General features: G+C 31.6%; 3 protein-coding genes across 3 annotated transcripts in view; all 3 read left to right on the forward strand.

The window, feature by feature from the left end:
* The first annotated feature begins 1,441 nt into the window (after positions 1–1,441).
* LOC102590281 (uncharacterized) lies at positions 1,442–2,714 on the forward strand. The gene is made up of 3 exons (XM_006363029.1): positions 1,442–1,534; positions 2,043–2,378; positions 2,606–2,714. Exons 1-3 carry the CDS (start codon positions 1,453–1,455, stop codon positions 2,707–2,709), a joined length of 522 nt encoding a protein of 173 aa, XP_006363091.1. The 5' UTR covers positions 1,442–1,452; the 3' UTR covers positions 2,710–2,714.
* Positions 2,715–4,820: 2,106 nt separating this feature from the next.
* LOC102590619 (uncharacterized) lies at positions 4,821–6,101 on the forward strand. The gene is made up of 3 exons (XM_006363030.1): positions 4,821–4,895; positions 5,452–5,787; positions 5,998–6,101. The coding sequence occupies exons 1-3, from the start codon at positions 4,826–4,828 to the stop codon at positions 6,099–6,101; spliced, it is 510 nt and encodes a 169-aa protein (XP_006363092.1). The 5' UTR covers positions 4,821–4,825.
* A 1,301-nt stretch (positions 6,102–7,402) lies between these two features.
* Positions 7,403–10,493, forward strand: part of LOC102590968 (transcription factor MYB122) — a 6,164-nt gene continuing 3,073 nt past the window's right edge. Inside the window, exon 1 of the mRNA XM_006363031.2 lies at positions 7,403–7,839. Within this exon, the coding sequence (XP_006363093.1) occupies positions 7,473–7,839 (367 nt within the window). The 5' untranslated portion in view covers positions 7,403–7,472. The remainder of the gene's footprint in view (positions 7,840–10,493) is intronic.

Raw genomic sequence — 10,493 nt, forward strand, 5'->3', positions numbered from 1 at the left:
TTCGCTATACATATATACAAAAAGAAGCAATTGTATAATTCGTTGGCTCCTCTTCAGAATTGTATAATTTCGCTGGCAGGCCATTTGTATAAATTGTTGTTAGCCTCTCGTTGGCAAGGGAATATTTTTATTGTATAATTATAAGTGTATAGGACGAATATATATGTATTTGCATGTGTATATACAATTTTCTCTCGCTTTATACAAACAGAAACGCAATTTATACAATTCTGTTGTATAAAGCGAGAGAGGCGAGCAGAGAGGGAGTGAGCGAGAGAGGAGAGTGGCGAGCGAGAGTTTGAGGGAGAGAGGCGCTGGCAAACAGTTTGTTACAGGACACAATTAAATCAAAGTGTGATTATACCATTTAATTTGAATTAATAGTTTGTCATTATGTACAATTTTCCCTTATTGTGACACATTAGTTTGGGCTTTGGAACTTTTATCTTATTATTTGCACACATCTACTTGATTTTGGTGTCATTATTTAAGTTATGTCATAAATTTGTAATTTTTTTTAACTATAGTACAGGTATTTACTGTTCATAACAAGAGAGAAACACGATCGAGATTGGGAGAGAGAGGAGAGATGCGATCGAGATTTGGAAGAGAGATGTTAAATACAGATTGTATTTGACGAATACAAATTGTACTAACGATTAAAGTTTGATACAAAAAGTTGTATCACTTGCATTCATTCACTCTTTTATCACCTGTATTCATTCGTAATACAAAAATACAACATGATACATAACGTATCACTTATATTCTTTGCTCTTGTATCACTTGTATTCATTCGCGATACAAAAATATAGAAATACATGATGTACTCAATAAATACATGCTCTCTTATATTACTTTTATTCATTCACAATGCATAAATACAAAAATATAGGCTGGTACAGACGATATTCAATACAACAGACTAATACATACATGTTGATACATACTGTATTTACTTGTATTAATTCACTCTTGTATTATTTGTATTCACCCGCAATATATAAATACATGTTGTATTTGATACATACCAATTTATACAAATGTTGATACAATCTTTAAAGTGATACAAATATTTTAGTTCATTCTATTTATGATGTTAAATATGCTAAAAAAAGTATTTAATTTGTCAAAATGCGAGTTCAAAATTTGTTATAAAAGTTGGAAAAAAACCATCAAATATTTAAAATAATCCCCACCAAAGAAATTAAAAAGAAAAGTGATGAACTAATTGACCTGATGACCAAACATTTGTGTGATTTCTATGTCATAATACATCTTAAATTATGCCTCTCTTCCTAAACTCCCTATATAAACTCAAGAAAATCCTTTATTCAAACTCACCTCACAAACCCAAGAAAACATTTCTTTCTCCATTTTTTTTTTCCAACACAAAAAAAAATTAAAAAAATCAAAATCACAACAAAATAAAAGAGAAAACAACAAGAAGAAATGGCCTCATCAATGAAATCATCTTTGATCCTTTTCTTTACATGTTCCCTTTTCCTCCAGGTCACTTATGCTGTGTATAAAAGTAAGTTATTGATTTCTTAATTAATCTTTGTGAAAATAATGTGTTCAGTTGAATCCCGTCTTAGTTCATGCACATTAATCTTAATGTGCATAAACAAAGAATTCAAAATTATTGATTTCTTAATTAATCATTATGAACATAGCAGTTAAATTTCATCTTTGTTCATGCACATTTAATATGCATGAACATAGAATTCATAATTATTGATTTCTTAATAATAATTGTGAAAATATTGAACCGCACTTGATCAATCTCCTTTCACGAATTGTGACACTTTCCTTTTTAATCAGTTTTAAAAAAATATGTCATATTTTTATAATTATAAATGATTTATCTTTAACATTTCATTTTTAACCTTACTGAAATGGTTTACATTCACACAGATTCTAAGATTTGTTTTAGAGTAGACTTCTTTTTTTTTCCTCAAAATTTTATATGTTCAGTTAAACTGTAGTACCACAATAACTGAAACAGAACAAGTATCTAATTATTCTCTTTCTTTTTGTAGCTGAGGTGAAATGTGAGAGTTTACCAAATGGTGATTGTGCATTTGCAATTTCATCAACAGGAAAAAGGTGTATATTAGAAAAAGCAACAACACCAAAAGATGACTTAATTAGTAGTGAATATGAATGCAAGACATCAGAAGTGATAGTTGAAAACATGAAGGAACACATTGAAACAGATGAATGTATTGAATCTTGTGGTCTCAATAGAAATTTCTTTGGAATTTCTTCTGATGATTTGCTTGAGCCTCAATTTGTCTCCAAATTGTGTGCCCCTGCTTGTTATCAAGAATGTCCCAATATTGTTGACCTTTACTTCAACTTGGCTGCTGGTGAAGGTAAATCTAACAACATTATTAACTTTGTGATTCAGTGCAGATATATCACTCGTTAAAAAACATGATGCATATATACTTCTGTTGTCTAATAAATGATGCATATTACAAAACTATGCACAATTTGTTAGACTATGAAAAAATATATATATGCATCATTTTTTTTATCGAGGTGTATATAACCGTCTTATTTCGAGGTTTTAAATTTATTTATGTGGTGAAATGTGTAGGAGCATACTTGCCAGACCTATGCAACAAGAACAATAAGTTGAAGAGTAGTGGTGCTGCTGAAGATGGTGTTGATGCTCCTGCTCCATCTCCTTCTTCATTCTAAATATTTTTGCACCTTTTTAAAAAATATATATATGCATCATTTTTTTTATCGAGGTGTATATAACCGTCTTATTTCGAGGTTTTAAATTTATTTATGTGGTGAAATGTGTAGGAGCATACTTGCCAGACCTATGCAACAAGAACAATAAGTTGAAGAGTAGTGGTGCTGCTGAAGATGGTGTTGATGCTCCTGCTCCATCTCCTTCTTCATTCTAAATATTTTTGCACCTTTTTAAAAAATATATATATATAAATAATTGTTTTTTTACAAACAATTTTATTGTTGTTTGTGAAGATATTGCACTCAATGTTTAATTCTGTGGGTTTGCTGAAATTTTTTCTTTGTACCAATTCTTTTGTCACTGAGAATTTAATAAAGATTCTTCTTCTTTTACATGGAATTTGTTGTTTAATTATTCTTGTTTGATTTTTTTATTTTATTTTTATCAAATGACAATTTCTATGAGAAAATTAAATGGGTGAATAGAGATTTTATGGAAATGATATAATTGACTTAACAAGTTTCAAATTAGATCTTAAACATTATTACACAACCAAAAAATATGCCATAGGTAATTATGTACATGGCTAGACTTCTCACAACAATATGAAAGATAGAAAGAATAACAAATTAACAATTACTAAATAATATCACTAACACTTGGTAAAATTATGATGATTGAGAGAACCATTGTGCATCAAATGAAGTTTCTTTTAAGGGATAAGGTGTAAGAGTTTTCTCATTTATATTGAAATTGTCAGTTACATATTTAAATTACGGGAGAGTTCTATTACTCAACATAACTTTTTTGTTTAATAATTTACGCCACAAAAGTATGTGAGGGAGGCTCTTATTACCCCCTCCAAATTATATTTTTTTTATTATTTAAATACCTAAATTATTTTGGTCCAAATTTTGGAGTGTTTTTTCGGGCAGTTTTGATCCAATTTTGATTCAATAACATAATAAAAATAAGAACTTGCAAGTTTTATACACCAAATAAATGAAAATATCATATGCAAAATATCAACTTCATAAATGTAGAAAATCTGTGCAAAATATCAAGAATAATTTTATACGACTCTTGTGACTCTTGCATAGTTAGGGGTGTTAATAATACAAAAACATTAAGTTCAAGAGGGAATATGACTCTCGCATAATTTAGGTGTGTAACTGACAAATTCGTTATAGTTAGGAAGTTCTTATGTCGTATCTCTTCTTTTTATCACTTTTCACTAATTGAATTTATGAACTACTCATTCCCGTCTTTATGGGGGAAGCGAATAGTAAAAGAATTGGGCCATAAATTTTTTTGGGTAATGATTTAAAAATTCTAGGCTAGGCCAATCTCAGAAGGAATCTAAGTAAGGTGAGGTCTAGGGCAATCCGGAAATGAAACAAAGGGAGTATGTACGTAGATCAATCAACATGCAATACAACTCACATTACATATCGACAACTAAGCAAAGTCTAACTCAATGTAAGATTTTAGTACTTCTTTTCTATTTGTCACGTATATAAGAGAATAAGCACACTCAAGAGTACCACCTAAGTACCAAATGATATTTTTATTATATTTTAAAATACTTTAGGAGGATGGATTTCGCCTATAGATCAAGTTCACATTCAGAATTAAATAGGCTTACTATTAAACACCAATTGATTTATTATTTTACTTTTCCATTGGCAAAGAATATAAATTGAATTAAATTAAAGAGAAAAAGAATTTCAGTTCATTTTATTTATTTACGATGTAAATGATGCTAAAAAATAATCTATCAAAATTTAGAATATGAGTTAAAACTTTGACCTTGTAAAAAAATCATCAAATATTTAAAATAATCCTCACCAAAGAAAACTTAAAACAGAAAAGTAACTAATTAAGCTAGTGATCAAACATTTGTATGATTTTTATTGGTCATTATACACAAAACAACTCCCTATATAAACATAAGAAAACCCTTCATTCAAACTCATCTCACAAACCTAAAAAAAAAATATAAAAAAAAATCTTTCTCCATTTCTTCTTTCCAACAACAACAAAAAATACAAAAAAAATATCAAAATCCCAACTAAACAAAAGAGAAAAAAACAAGAAAAATAAATGGGTTCATCAATGAAATCATCTTTGATCCTTTTTTTGACATGTTCCCTTTTCCTCCAAGTCGCTTATGCCGTATATAAAAGTGAGTTTTTCATTTCTTAATTAATCGTGAAAATAATGTGTTCAGTTGAATCTCGTCTTTGTTCATGTACATTAAATGTAACGTGCATGAACAAAGAATTTAGAATTACTGATTTCTTAATTAATCATTATGAAAATAGTGTGTTCAATTGAATCTCGCCTTTGTTCATGCACATTAAACATAATGTGCATGAATATAAATTTATTGATTTCTTAATGATAATTGTGAAAATATTGAGCTCAGTTGAACCAATCTTGATCAATCGTTGTTGATGCACATTGCGCTTATACTCCTTTCATGAATTCATACGACACACTTTCTTTTATTTAGTCTGTCTCAAAAAAAAATCACATTTCTTTAATCAGAAATAACTTAACTTTAGAATTTTAATTTATTATCTTTACTGAAATGATTCATAGCCACACATATTCTAAGATTTGTTTTAGACAACAATTTTTTTTATTTTTTCTTTAACTTGATATGTTCAGTTAAACTTAAACTGTGTCACATAAATTGAAACAACGCGATTATCTAATCATTCTCTTTCTTTTTGTAGCTGAGGTGAAATGTGAGAGTTTACCAAATGGTGATTGTGCATTTGCAATTTCATCAACAGGAAAAAGGTGTGTATTAGAAAAAGCAACAACACCAAAAGATGACTTAATTAGTAGTGAGTATGAATGCAAGACATCAGAAGTGATAGTTGAAAACATGAAGGAACACATTGAAACAGATGAATGTATTGAATCTTGTGGTCTTAATAGAAATTTCTTTGGAATTTCTTCTGATGATTTGCTTGAGCCTCAATTTGTCTCCAAATTATGTGCCCCTGCTTGTTATCAAGAATGTCCCAATATTGTTGACCTTTACTTCAACTTGGCTGCTGGTGAAGGTAAATCAATCAACATTACTAACTTTGCGATTCAGTGCAGATATATCACTCGTTAAAAAATATGATGCATATATATACTTATGTTGTCTAATAAATGATGCATATTACAAAACTATGCACAATTTGTTAGACTATGAAAATATATATGCATCATTTTTTTATTTATTGAGGTGTATATAACCGTCTTATTTCGATCTTTTAAATTTGTAGGAGCATACCTGCCAGACCTATGCAACAAGAACAAGAAGTTGCAAAGCAGTGGTGCTGCTGAAGATGGTGTTGATGCTCCTGCTCCATCTCCTTCTATTTTCTAAATTATTTTTGCACCTTATTATAAAAAAAAATATGAATAATTTCTTTTTACAAGAAGATATTAATGTTTAATTCTTTGGGTTTGCTGAAATTTTTTTCCTGTGACATTTTTATTTTTTGTACCAATTATTTTTTTCAGTGAAAATTTAATAAAGATTCTCCTTTTTTTTTACATGAGATTTATTGTTTAATTATATATCTATGTTTGCTAGTTTAAACTAGCAAATTAAACATTGTCTGTGAACTTTGCAAAATAAAAAGAAAGAAAAATCATACTACCAAGATTTTAATGTGACAATGATATAACAATAATAATTATGCCTTATTATCAAATAAATTAAAATTGGTTATACGAATTCTCGTTAGATTTTACATAAATTTAAGCTTAGCTAATAAAATACTATAATTAATGGGTGGAATGTAACGTACAATTTTTTGAGAGTATAACGTATTATGTTTTTGCACCATCTCCTTTAGTAATAATTTAAACCTAGTTTAGAGTGAAAATTATTTTTTTAAAAATTGTTTGTTACAATTTAAAAATTACAAATTTAAAAATATTCAAATTTCAAAATTTAAACTCCAAAATTTATGATAAAACGAAAACTTTACCTCATTTTTGTAGATTCACTATAATGACGGGTATAACTTGACAACTAAAGATACTTGGAAGACTCTAAAAAGAATATCAAAATTGGATAAAATGGTCCACACGACCAATTTTTTATTATAAATTGGATTCATCAATTAAAATAGCACAAAAAACATAAAATGTCAATTTTACCCCTTTTAACAATAAGCACACATATTAATGAAGCGTTGCTTCTTATTCGCTTTTATTAGATAGTAAAAAAAATGAAAAATACTCGAGATATCAAGCATTTTTCCATATTAATAAAAATAATTTGAATAGTTTGATGAATAAAAATTAAAATTTTATTTATCTAAATTGAGTTTAGATTAATCGAAGTAAAAAAAGATATTTCCTTTAGTTTTTCATTCGATATTCTAAGTCTAGATTGGAGCTCCAATTAAATTTGGATCTCGTATTGTATGATCGATTTGGGGGTGACGCTCCTCAACATGATTTTCTCCATACCAAAACCCAAACATGAGACTGTTAATTAAGGATGAAACAATAAACTTTTAGGAATGTGTTGTATATTTCAAACATAGTTCTTTTTGAAAATACGGGCAATATTTTTGAAGAGTTCGAGAAATGTAGTTTACGAGGGTAAAAATGGTAAAGGAAACAAATTTCGAAGTAAGGAGCTGTCTTCACTCTCTCTATATACCTACCTTCATCTATTTTGCAGTTGCACTTAGGCGGGTACCCAAAACTACACAAAATCAAAATTTTAAAACCAAAAAAAATGGAAAACGATACACCGGAAGTTCAAGAAGTGAGCGTCGCCGTTGATGGTTTTCACGGCGGAGGAATTGGGGATGCCTCCGTCGGCGGCGGCGGCGGTGGTGGTGTTGATGGCGGTGATGAAGAGGAAGTGTTGATGCTAGAGGACGGAAGTGGAAGCAGTGACCAACTGAGAAAGAAAACGGCAGACCGTGTTAAAGGACCATGGTCACCTGAAGAAGACGCTATACTTAGTCGTTTGGTAAGCAATTTTGGGGCGAGGAATTGGAGTTTGATCGCTCGTGGAATTCCCGGTAGATCGGGGAAATCGTGCCGGTTGCGGTGGTGTAATCAGCTTGACCCTGCCGTTAAACGCAAACCCTTTACCGGTAACTTTCGAAAACCATGTGTGTTTTTTTTGTGCAGCCATTTGGTGAAAAGGGGTTTTATGGAAATTCAGTTTCTACTTGTGATTTGATCCTGCATTGATGTTTACTTTTGAGTAAAGTTTGGATTTTGAATTTGGGGTTGATAAGATCTTGATAGTAAAGTATTGACCATTGTTGAATATCTGTTGAAAATATAGTTTCTACTTGTGATTTTGTAGTTTGTATTGTTTAGCTCAGGTAAAGTTTGGATTTTGAACTTGGTGTCAAGAAAATTTTGGCAGTTAAGGTATTGACCAAAGTTGAATATTTCTGGTGAAATGTAGTTTCTACTTGTGAGTTTGAAATGTATTTGGATTTTGAACCTGAGGTCAAGAGAATCTTGGCAGTAAGGTATTGACCAAAGTTGAATATTCCCGGTGAAATGTAGTTTCTACTTGTGATTTTGTAGTGCGTCGATGTTTAACTTAAGCAAAGTTTGGATTACCTGTGGTCAAGATTAAAGTCTGGATTTTACCAATCAAAAAAATGATTAATGTGTGGATTTTCAACCAAAGCAGAAGGTATTTGATCATAGTTCTATATTTAGGTGAAATATAGTTTCCGCTTGTGATATTGAAGTGTATTGATGTTTAGATCCAGCAAAGTCTGGATTTTTAAATTGTCAAAATTTGATTTTGAATTTTCAACTTAAGGTCAACGGAATTCTGAACCGAAGCTATTGACCACACTTGAGAGTTTTGATGATCTTAAGGTTTGGGGAATTACGTAGTGATAAAGATTGGATCAGGGATTGCTAAAGGGCACAGATGTACAAATGCATTCAGGTTTAAGTCATGGATCATTCAAGTGAATAGGTGATCTCACGTGTGCCACATACATTTATGACATGTAAAAGAGACCGTTACTTCCATTCTTTTGGACTTGCACTTGTATTTTCATTTGAGCTGAAAATACAGCTAGGGGTTTTAGCAGATCTGACCATGCTCGAGCTATGTAGCTCATACTCTTCCAAAAAGCCTAAAGCCACTGGGTGCGTGCCAAATCCATCAAAGTAGTGCATTTTTGGAGGATACGACACAGGTGCGGCTGCAGTTTTGGAGAGTCCTAGCAACATATCATTCAAGTCCAAATCTTTACCACTGTTCACTGGCCAAGCGACCATGTCACCCCCATTCTCGAGAAGTAGCCAACGGATCGTCAAGAGTAGCTCACCTTTAGGTTGCTTGTTGTACCATGAGAGGGAGAGTTTAAGTTAGTACTAGTATATAATAGTAGGTCTCTAAACTAGTTTTGAAACTCAAAGTTAGTGAATGATGGAACGGTCTAGGTCTTATAAAAGTTGAAGTGTAAATACATGACAGTATGGTATAACTCTTGAGTAGAGACAAAAAAGAACGTGGCCATGAATTAAGCCAGTGGCTTTAAAAGTGAAAATTCCAACTACAAGAAGAAGGCTCCGCACACAGTAGAAGGGAAAGAAGAGTAAGTTTTCTGAAAAAGAGAAACAATACTAGAGAGGCCAATCAAGAAAAGAAAGGAATAGTAGAAGAAGAAGAAGTCAATGAAGAGAAGACTAAAGTATATCTGAAGAGAAATCCTAGTACTGAGATTGCAGAAGGCCCTTGTTTTCAATTAAACCCACTGTTTCTTTTTGTATCGATTTGCGCTTTACTTTATGAAGTGTACACTTCTTCGAAGTTGCTTTGCTTCATCCATGAAAGCAAGGACCCCCTCACTTCACATCTCTTTATTGCTCTAAGCGTCCAAACCACACATGTAATAATATAGACTAAAACTGACTACAGATAGGTTGCTGCAAATTAATGAACTAGGTTATGCATAGTAGTGTTGTGCCTTTGATGGCTCTTCTCAGCCTCTTATTACGCTTGACAGCATTCCTTGTTGATACTCTTATTCTGTGCAAATTTAACAAATTCTAAGATTCTAATTTAACTGAGCTATTCAAATTTTAACTTTTATGACTATGGTTTTCAGAAAACTAACTTATCAACAATCATTTTAATGTTTTCTACCTCCGTCCCAGCAAAATGGGACGAAAGAAGTATTTCTGTTTCTTTTGACTCTTCAACTTTAAAGCATAATCTGTGAAACACCAGATTATTTTGCAGTTTAGAAGATTATATGTGGGGTTAACTAAAAGCTAATAATACCCACCAAGTACCAACCGAGATGCTGGTTATTGACCACTTCTCCTAGGCTAAGTTGGGTTGGGAAGTAAAAAGGGAGTGCACAGGCTACTTTCCTATTTGTTTGAGAATTAGAGGGGAAGCGAAAGTGTTGAGGTTGTATCTTCTCAACGGTGGGGACTTAGGCCCTTCCCCTTGATTAACAATTAAACCTCTTTGCATCTAGAAAGGATGGTACCTCTGGTTGACATTCAGGAGCAGTTTGAATGATTGAGAGATAGAAGAATTTTGTCAGTTGCTTAAACAATTGAGATCAATTTAAATTGATCTAGTAAGAGATGGATACCATGATTTGGCTGGCAAGTAAAGACAAGAAATTTTCAGTTAAGAATTTGAGGTACTTCTGATAAAGCAGTTGGGTCAGTGGGATACTTCTTGGCATTGGAAGGTGATACGGAAGACAAAAGCTCCTGCTAAGTAGCATGTGTTTGGGGTGGGGGGGGGGGG

The sequence above is a fragment of the Solanum tuberosum genome, unplaced genomic scaffold (assembly GCF_000226075.1).
Source record: "Solanum tuberosum cultivar DM 1-3 516 R44 unplaced genomic scaffold, SolTub_3.0 scf00409, whole genome shotgun sequence".
NCBI classification, from domain to species: Eukaryota; Viridiplantae; Streptophyta; class Magnoliopsida; order Solanales; family Solanaceae; genus Solanum; species Solanum tuberosum.

Coding starts and splice junctions, on each gene's coding strand:
- LOC102590281 (XM_006363029.1), top strand. CDS start 1,453: ATGGCCTCATCAATGAAATCATCTTTGATCCTTTTCTTTACATGTTCC. Junction 1,535..2,042: donor CACTTATGCTGTGTATAAAA/GTAAGTTATTGA, acceptor TTCTTTTTGTAG/CTGAGGTGAAATGTGAGAGT. Junction 2,379..2,605: donor CAACTTGGCTGCTGGTGAAG/GTAAATCTAACA, acceptor TGAAATGTGTAG/GAGCATACTTGCCAGACCTA.
- LOC102590619 (XM_006363030.1), top strand. CDS start 4,826: ATGAAATCATCTTTGATCCTTTTTTTGACATGTTCCCTTTTCCTCCAA. Junction 4,896..5,451: donor CGCTTATGCCGTATATAAAA/GTGAGTTTTTCA, acceptor TTCTTTTTGTAG/CTGAGGTGAAATGTGAGAGT. Junction 5,788..5,997: donor CAACTTGGCTGCTGGTGAAG/GTAAATCAATCA, acceptor TTAAATTTGTAG/GAGCATACCTGCCAGACCTA.